Source organism: Pipra filicauda, unplaced genomic scaffold, assembly GCF_003945595.2.
Source record: "Pipra filicauda isolate LSUMZ 115617 unplaced genomic scaffold, ASM394559v2 scaffold41_size5083284_pilon, whole genome shotgun sequence".
NCBI lineage: Eukaryota > Metazoa > Chordata > Aves > Passeriformes > Pipridae > Pipra > Pipra filicauda.
Window position 1 is genome coordinate 1,038,442 of NW_024104554.1, and position 12,882 is coordinate 1,051,323.

Here is a 12,882-nt window from a genome sequence, read left to right on the forward strand (position 1 = left end):
CTACCAGTCCAGAAAGGCACAAGCTCCTATGTGATATGTATTAGACCTGCAGGATATCTTGGAGGCTAAGGTTCTCAGGTAGCTCTAGACAATGGCAAAAGGAAACAAGTCAAGACCCATCTGCCTAAACTATGTTGTAGTTGATCTGGTCAATACTGTCACAAATTTTGGGAATTTTTTTTCCTGACTAGCCAGTAGGTGTCTTTTCTAAAAAGGTACTGAAATTTTGGCATCTTACTCTGGAACTCAGGTACTTGGAGCATGTGAGGATAGAGATAGTATTCTGTGTGTAGACTGGGGCGGTTGAGGCCATAAAATTAAGGAGGCCCTATATCATACTTTTCTCCGGAATTTAAGATATCATGATTCTTCAGCTGTCAGAAATTTTATGGAACTGTATCCCTTGTGTTTCTACTGCTTGTATATCAGTATTAACCTGTTACTGCTACTATCACTATTGTTCAACCAAATAGCAGAGTTCTGTATGATGAAAATATGATCAAACTCTTCAGAATTTTTAAAAAAATAGGGTTTTTTTTAGAGTTGTCTAATTTTTAAGTGGTTTTCTTTCACATTTTTAGTTTTTATGTTCACATTTTTATACCAATGGCAAAGAAAGGATTTCGAATTTGCCATTCTAACTTTAAAAATTATATCCAAAATCCCAACGGTCATCCTCGGGTCTCCCCAGGCACCTTCTGCCAGAGGCTCCAGGAAAGGCCATTCTCCCTGGCTGCAGTGTAGAGCACCTTCTTCACGTCCTCTCCTGTCCTTACTGGCTGAAGGGCTACTGCATGGTCAATCTCCTGTTTAATTTGTTCAAAGACTTGTTGTTCAGGGCCCCACTGGAAATCATTTTTCTTCCCTGTCACAAGGTAGAGAGGGCTTACAATCTGACTGTACTCGGGGATATGCATCCTCCAAAAGCCCACAGCGCCTAGGAAAGCCTGTGTTTCCTTCTTGCTGGTTGATGGGGACATGGCTGCTATTTTGTTAATCACCTCCGTTGGAATTTGGTGGCGTCCATCTTGCCACTTCACTCCTAGGAACTGAATTTCTTGAGCAGGTCCCTTGACCTTACTTCGTTTAATGGCAAAACCAGCTCTTAGGAGAATCTGGATTATCTTCTTTCTTGAAGACTTTTCCCACTGTACTCCCCCATACAATGATGTCGTCAATGTACTGTAGATGTTTTGGAGCCTCGCCCTTTTCCAGTGCAATCTGGATCAGTCCATGGCAAATGCTGGGACTGTGTTTCCACCCCTGAGGCAGTCGATTCCAGGTGTACTGCACACCCCTCCAACTGAAAGCAAATTGTGGCCTGCACTCCACTGCCAAAGGAATGGAGAAAAAGGCATTGGCAATGTCAATGGTGGCGTACCACTTGGCTGCCTTGGACTCCAGCTCGTACTGGAGCTCCAGCATGTCCGGCACAGCAGCACTCAGGGGTGGTGTGACTTCATTGAGTCCACGGTAATCCACCGTCAGCCTCCACTCTCCGCTGGACTTACGCACTGGCCATATAGGGCTCTTAAAGGGTGAGCGAGTCTTGCTGACCACCCCCTGGGTCTCCAGGTCACGGATCATCTTATGTATAGGGGTCACAGAGTCTCGGTCGGTGCGGTATTGCCGACGGTGCACTGTTGCTGTGGCTATCGGTACCAATTGTTCTTCAACCTTCAGCAGTCCCACAGCAGAGGGGTCCTCTGAGAGACCAGGCAAGGTGTTCAACTGTCTAATTTCCTCTGTCTCTACAGTAGCTATGCCAAAAGCCCAACGAAGTCCTTTTGGGTCTTTGAAATACCCACTCCTCAGGTAATCTATGCCAAGGATACACGATGGGGTGTCTGTGCCATTCCTTCCCAGTCAGGCTCACTTCAGCTTCCAGTACAGTCAGCTGTTGGGATCCCCCTGTCACCCCAGAAATAGAGATGGATTCTGCTTCTACGTATCTTGATGGTATTAATGTACATTGTGCGCCGGTGTCCACTGAGGCCTTATATCTTTGTGGCTCTGATGTGCCAGGCCACCAAATCCACACTGTCCAAATAGACCCGATTGTCCCTCTCCTCTACCTGGCTAGAGGCAGGGCACCCCTAGTCCTGGTCATGGTACTCACTGCGCTCTTCTTGTAAGTATGACCTGGAGGTCCCTTCAAGAGGATCAGACATATCATCATTCCTGTACCGTCTGGAGTCTTGCCCACGAGAGACTGGAGCAGCATTTACCCTTGAAGAGTTCTTTGTGGTACTTGTTCCTCTTTTCAATTCACGTACCCGGGCTGCTAAGGAAGGGGTGGGTTTCCCATCCCACTTCCTCATATCTTCTCCATGCTCATGGAGATAAAACCATAGATTGCCACATGGAGTGTACCCTCTCTCCTTAGCTGGGGGACACTGGCTTCTGATAGCAGAGACTCTTGTTTGTCCTGGCAAGATATGGAAGATCCCTTCCTTAATTTCCTCTCTTAGCTTCTGGTGGCCCTCTTCAATCTTCTCTTCCAGGCTTCGGACGTGTTCAGCCAGTTTGGTTTCCACAGATGAGACGTGAGCTCGTAATGGGGCGGTGACGGTGTCTTCATAAATCCTGAGTTTACTGACCAACTCACCCACCTTGTCCTCTCCCTCCCTCCATTGCAGCATTGCTAAGTAGTGGGAATACATTTCTGGCCCGAGTTGTGCAAACTTTAACCACATCTGGGATGTGCACTGTACACCATCTGGACTTTTAGGGAATCTTTCGTCCTCTGAAAAGATTATCTCCAGTACAGCTAATTGCCTTAAGCATCAGATACCTTGTTCCATTGTGTTCCACTGTCCTTGCTGTACGTGGAGGTCCTCCTTACAAAGATATCTCTCCCTCACACTGGACAACAGTCCAAATAGACAAATGCTTAAAATGAAATTGTGATTCTGACTGCTCTCTCTGCGTCACGTTGGGCGCCAAAAATGTACTGGTTTAAAGGTAAACCGGCAGGGGAAATGAACCCAACTCAAAAGAGAGAGTATAAGTCAGAATAACAATTTAATAAAATAATACAATAACTACTATTATACAGATAAGCAATTGGTTTTAACCCGCAAAACCCAAATGTATAACCCAGCACCCTGGGGCATGAACAGAATGGTGTTCGTTGGGCCCCCTGAGTCCAAAGTAAAAGGAGAGGGAAAAACCTGTTGGTGAGAGTGGTGGTTGCAGTCCGGTCGAGAGTGGTGGTTGCAGTCTGGTTGAAAAGTGGTGGATGCAGTCCAGTGAAGAGTGGTAGCTGCAGTCTGGCTGAGAGTGGTGGTCTACAGTCTTCCTCTGAATCCCATGAGTGGTTAAAAAAGTTCCAAGATTCCAAGATTATATATTCTTCAGTTCAGGCAGGAATGCCCAGTACTTCCCTCAGGGCGGGGAGTTCCACAAAGGGTGTGAGGACAGGAGGCACCCTCCTATCTCACAGGCCTCTTAACACCTAGTTTACAGCCTGAGGAGTCAGGTTGCTCTGGGCAGAGGGTGTAAATGCTCTAGTGATAACAGTTTCTGGGAAATGGCATGGAAGGCTATAGAACACACAGTTTTGGGTTACACCCATACAGTGATGAACTGGTCCCAGCTGTTCTAACTAGGACATTTTAAGCTGTATTTACAATTTCAACAAAATAGGTGTCTGTGGGTATGTAGATTTCTGTAAACAGTAGGAGAAAAAAATATTTGTGAGATAGGATGTTTAATCTTTACTATAAATTTCTTGTAAATTTAGGATTCCTCATTTAAATATGTCACTTTACCACTCTGGCACAATTATTCCAATTTGTATGTCTGGATAAGGCATATATTTTTCAATAAACTCTGAAATGGAGAGTATATTTCTAAATTTATTTAGTGTGTGTTATCCAAATACATACTTTTCCTTTGAAAATTAGTTAAAATTACACATTCTGTCCAGCTCATGGATTTCATTATAGGATCTTTGATTAAGTCTGAAATCTCTGTAAATCTAGTCCTGCAGGGTTACTTTTGTAATTAATACCTTGAATGTGTCATAATTAATGTTTGAAATCAAGTTTGATCATATTATCAAAAAGGGAAATTACTTTTTGCATATTTATAATACCATCTAATTTCAATATGAACACATCTAATATGAGTTAATCTGATTGGGTTAGAAGATATTTTTCAATTACAGTCTTCTCTGGATGCATGTAATAATGTCCTGAACACTATATAAAAAACTTGACTCCTATCTGGGAAATTAGAACCTACTGTTAGTGCTTTTATTTCATTTGTGAAAGAAAAAGAGAAACATGAGTCATACTACATTAAAAATGTTTATAAGGACAGAAAATAACAATTCTACTATATATTCTATTCTATTGTATAACAGTAAGTAGCTGCTAAGAACAAAAAAATAGCTGCTAAGAGGAGATAGTATAGCCCCCACTAATGATACTGGCAACCACATATGTCATCTTAGCCACCGATTAGCTCATGGAGAGGTTTCCATGCAGGGAGAGAGTAGGAAAAGAAGAATAGGCTCAGGGATGAAGAGATGATAAGAGAAAAGCTTGGCAAGAAGAGCAGTTAGAATAAAAAACTGAAAGCAAGTTTTCAGGGTCTATATGGATCAGCAGTGCTGGGCTGCAAATATCTGGAGACTGAGACATGGTAGCAGTGAAAGTGTAAGAGTGTCTGTCTGTCTGACAGGCATGAGCAAATACCCCTCTTTATCCCACTCGTTCATCTACGGAGCTCAGCTTTTTACTTTGTTCTTCCTGATTTCTCCCATTCATTCTAAAAATAATTTTAAAGAGCCTTGAAAAACCCCTGGCTGCTCTTCACCATTTGAGTTACTCCTTGGTAGGTTTATAAAAGAAAACTGGAGATACTACTTTAAAGTTCTCATCTGGATTGTAGGTACTTGGAAAGCCTCAACACCCATGACAGAGTCATGATAAAAATATAGCTTATGCCAATGTTTCCTGCTTAAAATGTTGATTTCCAAGACTATGGGTACCTCTGTGCTTGCTGAAATGCATACATGTACATAGTGGAGCTAGAGATCCTTGTACTTTTTGCTGTTATTCCGGATCCCTGACTGTGTTCTATGTCTACTTTGGGGGAATGGGCTTGAAAATATCCATTTGCAGTTTGTACAAGATGCGTGATTCTGGGACCTCCAAACTTTATAAAATTAGGATTTCTGTGGTTTTGAGTATGGAATTAAACTTGTGCCTTTTACCCTCTTTGTAAATGTTATTATGCAAAAAATGTCCCTCTTAGCACCCAGTCTTAAATTAAAAATGTGAGGTAAGTAGCATAACTTAAATATTCCAAATCCCAGTTTCCTCTTATAAACCAATGATCCTATTTTAAAATATAAAATAGTTAGATAAATATATTACTCTGGACTAAAAAAGCCCAGAGGTTTAAGGGGAAACCTGGTAACAGTCTTTTAATATGCTAAAAGTAGTTCAAAAGAGGAATGAAATAATTGATTTATGTTCTTTCTAGATAAAGGAATTACAGCTAAGCTTACTTTAGTAGGATCTTAAGTTTTTCTTTATTTTTTTTCTTCTTTTCTCAGAGCAGCTAGTGAAATACTGAAAGAGATTGCCTGTGGAGAATGTAGAACTTTCGTTATTGGAGGTCTTTCAAAAACAAATTAGATGAACATTGATCGAGTATAATTTTGACTTGTGATAGGAGAATAGAGTAGATAATGGCTCAGAATATGTTTTTTTTACGCCCACAACCCTATTCTCACTGTCCTTGTTTCTGTGTGTATCCAAGTCTGAGAATTGGCATGGGTCTTTCCAGTGTTACTGATTGGATATCATACACATAAGCCACTCAGCATGTTTTTCATTTTGAATCCTGCTTTTAGGGACTTCTCTGTTTCTGTCTTTAATTTTATGGTATTTAAATGCTTTTCTCAGCACTATTTTCAATGCCAGAAACAGGTCACTGAACAATAAAAGCTTGAGGATTGACTTTCGGGATTTTCCAGTGCATGGACATAAACTCAATGTCTGACTGTATGCAGTCTCCAGCTTCATTTCTGTATGCAGTGAATTTGCCTGCTTTTAAGGGATATAGGTACATAGATATTTTAAAGGCTTGCCATAAACTTTAAATTCACAGGTTTTGATAAGGAATAAATGCAAGTATGACATGTAGAACATGAAAGAGTAATTAAAACTGCATCTCAGTTTCTAGGTCATAAAAGGCTTTTCTGCTTGCATTGGAAGAACTATATTTTTCTGCTGTGCAAGATAATAGACACAATTAAGTTTGACTTATATTTTTCACACTCTGAATGCACATCTCCCAGCTGCAACCTGTCAGTCTCATCTAATCATTGACCTAAGAAGTATTTTGACAGTTCCTTAAGTCAGAAGATTTTCTCACACCATTTTTTATTGTTTAACATTCATATGGGAAGCTGGGAGCTTGGTTGTAACACAGTAGTGACATTATTTCCACCGTCCAAAGTCAACAAGCCATTTCAGTCAGTTTACTTCAGCTAACTTTACTTTAAATGTCAAAGTACTTGCTGGTTAGTGAAACTGTCCTTGCTGATATGTTTTGTTTGGACACTGCTGTTCTAAAAACCATTATCAGCCTCAATAAATTAGTAGTAGCAGGAATATTTTTTTCCAATCCCAGTTTCAGGGAGAGAAACAAACAACAAATAAACAGATAAGAGTGTGAAAGGAACGGTACCAAACTGCTTTTATGATTAGTAGCTAAAGCAGCAGTGAGAGTAGCCTGACAATATAGAGAGAGTAGCAGAACAAGATTCAGCAACAACTGAGGAAAGAAAAGAGACAGTAAAGGGCTGAGGTACACACTGAGAATGAAAGTACTGAACTGTGGCAGGTAAGTATAGATTTTGAGGTTCTTTAGAATACTGGGCATCACATCAAACCTGACATAACTGAGAGGCCCACCTGGGTGTAACCGGGCATTGAACATCTTTTATTCCTTAAAATAACTTGCATGTAAGAGCTACTCAGTCTTGAATTTTTCGATGAGTCTCTAGAAAGGTTATTGCCAAAGGTGGAGAGCAAATGCTAACAGAATCATTTGCTTCTAAAATGAACTAAATAGGCCTGGATTGAGAGGGTTTTTTGGTTTTCAAATGACATCATAAAATCTTCTTGTTCTGCTAAGCTATTTGAAGTTAATTCATGTTTGGAGTGTTTAGAGGGAAATAGACTAAGGTCCACCTGTGTGTACAGAGGGACACAAACATGGGATGGGTGGATAGACTCATAGTTTTGAATTTTGTTTTTATACAATTAAATGTATGCATGCTTAACACAGAGATTATTGTTTTGATATCAGAAAGGAGACCTGAAAATGTTGACAAGAAGTTAAGTCTTAACCCGAGTGCATTCTACATCAAGCATTCAGACACATTGACACAAGACAGAAGATAATTGTAAGGCTTGTTAGGATGGGGGGACATAGTGCAAGGCTCTGGGGACACTGAAGCCTTTCACAGTAGCTATGACTTGAAATGGAGAATGCAATGTCGTTTTTATGATGTACTAAAACAGAGTGACCATTTAACTTTCTGTCAATTCAGCAAGCAAATGAACTTTTTGCAAGTAAAAAATTCTGCTTACATAACAGAAGGTCAGAGTGGGTTCTAGTTGTATGTAGAGGATTAAACTGGTCTTTGGGGGAATAGATAGAGCGTTTTAACCACATACGGCTATACTGACTGTTTTGAGTACACCAGAGCCCTGAAAAGATATCCCTCCTGCTCTGGTCCCTGAGTGGGAAAACACTTCTAATACAAAGACCTTCTCCCAGAAGCTGCAGAACTTGCTTTCATTCTTCCCCTTCTCCACTTTCTCTAACACGAATAAGAGCAGTAAGTGTGGGCCTCAAGAACCCTTTCCTTACCACCTGTCTCTACCTTCTCTGTCCCTCTACTATTCCTTCCAGTGGCAGGAGGCTCAGCCGCTACCCATTAATGGAGATATACTCAATTTTGATAAGACAAAAATGTTTCTGGTTAAGATGCAAAAAATGCCAAGAAGTTGTGTTACTAAGGAAGCAGCTTATTGTGGAACATTCGTCCAGTTAATCTCTGTACATAAATAACTACTTTCAAATAAAGCATAGCATTAAAATAAATTTTAAAAAGTATATGTACTGGAGAGTTGCCTTTTTTCATTTTCAAAAGCAAGGGACCTGAGAGGTCAGGTGGCAGAAGACAATCTTGACTTGGACACCTTTCCTAAAAGTGACTGAAATAGATAATTTTACAATTACACTCTACTCTAAAATGTATATTATGAGGTTAAATGAACTCTGGTTAAATAAATAAATAATAAATAACCCTAAAAAACCACACTAGATGCTACTCAAACTTCACTAAGTTGATAGCAAATTAAATTTTGTGAGCGTGAAAAAACATCTAGAGTTAAATTCAGAAGGTGCAAAAAAAGAGTGAAAATTATTCAGTAAATAATTTCCTTCATGATATGGAAAATTAGTAAGCTTGGATTCACATAATATTTGGCATACTGAACTGAATTAGTCAAGTATGTCAATAAGTGATAAAACATGCGAATAATGTCCTTAAGTGGAACTCTTTCCTATCTAGTCATTTATTCAGGTTCTTTTCTCATCAGACAAAAAAAAATTAAATTCAATTATTAAATAACATTGTTTTATATGTATGGAACAAACAAATATGAATTTTTCTTTGTAGTAGTGCAGGATTGAAAGAAACTCTGAGAGAATGGAAGTAGACTATTAGAAAGCGTTTAAGAACTGTCCAGTTCTTCCCTTCTTGGACCAAATTACTTTGGACACTTCCTTGATTTTTTTCCCTAGCAAACAAACGATTGCCCTTAGCCTATTTTGAAAATTCTCTCTCTACAGTGATTGGATTAAACTAAATAATTATTTATAAAATTTTTGTCTATATTAGATGCACTTTTAAGTTTTTATCCATGTTTTAAATACTATTCCATTTATTGGAATGTTGTAAATACAACAGAAAATTAATTTCAGTTGTTATGAATGGGATATGTCAAAATTACTAATCCATGTTTCTTATTTCAGTGGTGGGATGATATTTTAAAGATATATATGATATAATTCCAATTCTTTATATTTTTATTTTCTTTCTTTTCAGCTGTATCTTGTGGTATTCCTGACTCCCCTGGGAATGGTTCGGTTATAGGTAATGAATTCACTTTGGGCAGTAGACTGATATATGAATGTAATGAGGGCTTCAAGCTAGAATCAAGTCAACAAGCAACAGCAGTGTGTCAAGAAGATGGATTATGGAGCAACAGAGGGAGGCCACCTGTTTGCAAATGTAAGTGGGCATATATTTCTCAATAATATTTCCCTTGATCTTTCCCAGGAAAATCTTTGCTGGTGATGCTTTTGTTTTATGTATACATATTCCATGCAGTGGCCATTCAGGAATGTATCATCATTTAGCATGTAATAAAGTATTATAAAGGCCTATAAATTGGTTTAATTAAAAAAATCCTTGTTTATCTTCTTCAAAAAATCTGAATTGAAATTGTTAGACAATTCAATTTCCTGTATATTTTCTTATTATGTGCCTTTCTCCATTTTCACAATTGTAATTTTTTTCTGTTATCGCTTCTAAAGTAATAAAAGCAAAAATTATTTCTTAAAATATCATTAGTGTAGATAATTAAACCAGATAAGAATCCTTCAGTCTACATTTTTGCCTTCTGGAACTAGCTAATGTGGTGCAGACTCCTCTACCATGTGACACGGCCTCTCATTTGCGTTGGGCTGCCACTGCCTGTCTCTGTCCTGCATCAAAGCAATAATTAACCGATCTTGACTTCAATGTGACTTGAAATACTGACTAGGACATAATCTCAAAATTAATAATTACTATAATACTACATGTAAATTTTTTGAGAGTGGGCTGCAGCAGAACACTAGCTCTGGTGTCTGGAACATCTCCTTCTCCTGTGACCTTGATGTTCCCTCTGCTGCTCTGACTCTTTTTTCCTTCTTTCTCTACCTGTGTGAAATTTTACCCTTTCCTAAACACAGTTTCCCAGAGGTGCCACCATCATGGCTGATGGGCTCAACTGTGTCTTGTAGTGGGTCCTTTGGAACCGACTGCATCCAGCCTTTCCCCACAGAGGCCACCCCTGGAGCTCCTCCCCGCATCCCTGCCAACACCATGACTCCTGAATCCAATACACTCAGTCACTTCTTCTGTAGAGATCTGTCTTGTTGTGATTCAATCTCGCTCTTCCTTCATATTTTTTGGACCAGGGATTCTCATTATTGTCCTATAGAGAATCTCCAATTGATCTACACCTTTCTTGAAGGGCAGTGCCTAAAACTGTACACAGCAGTTCCACGGAGTACATAAGGAGGATTGTTTGAAACCTATTTGAAGCCTATGATCACACAGACATACTCTGAGTTCAGAGCCATGTGCAGAGGGAAGGCAGTGCTCCAGTGTATTGAACTGAGCTTCATTCTCTCAGAAAATTTGACAAGATACAAAGCACATAACTTGAATGATTAATCAGCAAAAATGTCAACAGACTCTTTTGAGGGAAGAGGCCAGATAAACTAAGTGAGGATTAAACATACTGAATTAATAACACTATATCTACAGTGCAAAAAAAAAAAAAAAAAAATCCATACCAAAAACCTTGTATTATTTGAAAAGATCAAACTTTACCAGACAATGACTACCCTGTAAAAAAACTTATTAAAATTACCACAACTTTCAACATTAAAAAGATTTGTTTAATGTTTATAATATCTTAACAAAACATATATAACACTTTTGTCTCTTCTTTCTCTTTTCCTTTTCTAAAAATTTATTCAGTTTGAAAAAGAATCCCATTACTTCCAAAACCACAAGTGCTAAATTAAAGTGCTAGTGATCTACGTGACAATTTAAGGTCAATATTTTCAAAATGGATTGCTATTTGGAAGCATGCATTCTTTACCCAAGATTTCTTACTTGTGAAGTGCAGAAAAGCTTACACAATCTGCATAAAAACCTGTTTTTTCACTATTGCTACTGCAAGCATAAATGTATTTAGTCTCCAGAAATAGAAACATCTCTAACTTGATGAGAAACAAACACAGCACAGAAAGGTAAATGGTAAATTAATAAGTCCGTTTTATTCCCATGTCTATTAAAATGAAGGTTGAAATCAGTGCATTTTGCTTTGCAAAGTATCTCTGACAACATAATGCCTGAGGCAGCTGTTTGAAACTCCTTTCTTTTCATTAAAAGCATTTACGTCAGATTTGAAGCATGAAAAATAAGATTTGTGATGGTCACACGGCAAGACACAGATGGATCATGAGCATTAGGCTACTGAATTTAATTACAAGAAATACCAATCAACAGATATCTGTTAAGAAAGCTTAGCTGAATGACAAATAGGTATCTTGCTTCAGTTATTCTGTGGGAGTCAAAGAAACTAACACAATCCCAGCTGGAGACAGAATCTGGAATGGTTTATTGGACTTATATGCTGATATTTTAAGGGAGTTTACATATTCAATGGATGGTTGAACTTATTACAAGTAGGGGGTTTCAGGGGATGAGGTAAGGGGAAAACCCAAATTACACTTTTTGGGGTCTTAGGAATTACATCACAGGGAAAAAACACTTATTTTAGGATTACATTTTTGGAGATTTACATGGGGGAGGGATATTCAAGTTTACAGAATACACAGGATACACAGGGAGGGAGAAAACAATAATGGATTTTATGCAGAGGCTTGATAATGTCACAGCACAGTGTCTCTGTATCTTGGCAGGACATTCCAAACAGGTGGCATCCTGTCTGGTCCTCAAATGCAGGTTTTCTCCCCAGCTAAGGCTTTCTGCTGAGGCCCAGCAGTTTCTTTTTCTGGTATCCAAATTTTGGTTTGCTACATTATTCTGCATAAATATCCCTAGCACATGATGAAGGGAACAGACTTATATCTGTATTGTTATTTCATAGAACTGTAGAATCATATAATTGTTTGGGTTGGAAGGAACCACAAAGATCATCTAGTTCTAACCCCCTTGCCATGGGAGGGACATGGAGGGAGGAACACCCTCCCTACACCAGGTTGCTCCAAGCCCAATCCAGTCTTGTCTCAAACATTTCCAGGGGTGGGGCATCCACAACTTCTCTGGGAAACCTGTTTCTGTACCTCACCACGCTTGTAATGAAGAATTTCTTTCTAATTTCTAATTTCAACTTACCTTCTTTCAGTCTAAAGCCATTCTCCCTTGTCCTGTCACTAATGCCCTTGTGAAAAGTCCCTCTCCAACTCTCTTGTAGGCCTCCTTTAGGTACTGGAAGGTGCTCTAAAGTCTCCCAGGAGCCTTCTCTTCTCCAAGTTGAATAGTCCCAACACTCTCAGTCTGTGTTCATAGGAGAGGAGCTCCAGATTGCTGATCATCTTCATGGCCCTCCTCTGGACTCAGTCCAACAGGTCCATGTCCTTCTTCAGTTGGGAGCCCTAGAACTTTAAATCATGCTAATACACTTATTAGAGAGTGACCATATAGTAGTAACTTTACATATGAATACAGGACACTATCTGTGCAAAAAATTTCTGCTGAAACTTGTAAATTAGTACATTACTTCTGGTGAGAGAAATGAGTGGGATATACAGTTACAAAAAATATCCCATTCAAAAGATGTAGCTATATCCAAGAAATCTGAATAAATCAAACAACTTTGATCTCAAACTACAGATAAGTGCCAGTTCTTCCATGATTCTCTCTTTACTGTATGCCACATAAACCGCTTTTAATATCTTTTACCCCAATTAATATAATTTGGATAATGCTCAAGAAGAAAGGAAAGAATGTATAAGCATAAATAGAAATTTAAGGGTTTAAGT

General features: G+C 38.9%; 1 protein-coding gene across 3 annotated transcripts in view; it reads left to right on the forward strand.

Moving 5' to 3' along the window:
* Positions 1-12,882, forward strand: part of CSMD1 (CUB and Sushi multiple domains 1) — a 1,092,404-nt gene that overhangs the window by 1,007,324 nt on the left and 72,198 nt on the right. For all 3 annotated transcript variants that reach the window (XM_039385566.1, XM_039385564.1, XM_039385565.1), the window contains exon 50: positions 9,143-9,328. In XM_039385566.1, coding sequence (XP_039241500.1) covers positions 9,143-9,328 — 186 coding nt within the window. The remainder of the gene's footprint in view (positions 1-9,142; positions 9,329-12,882) is intronic.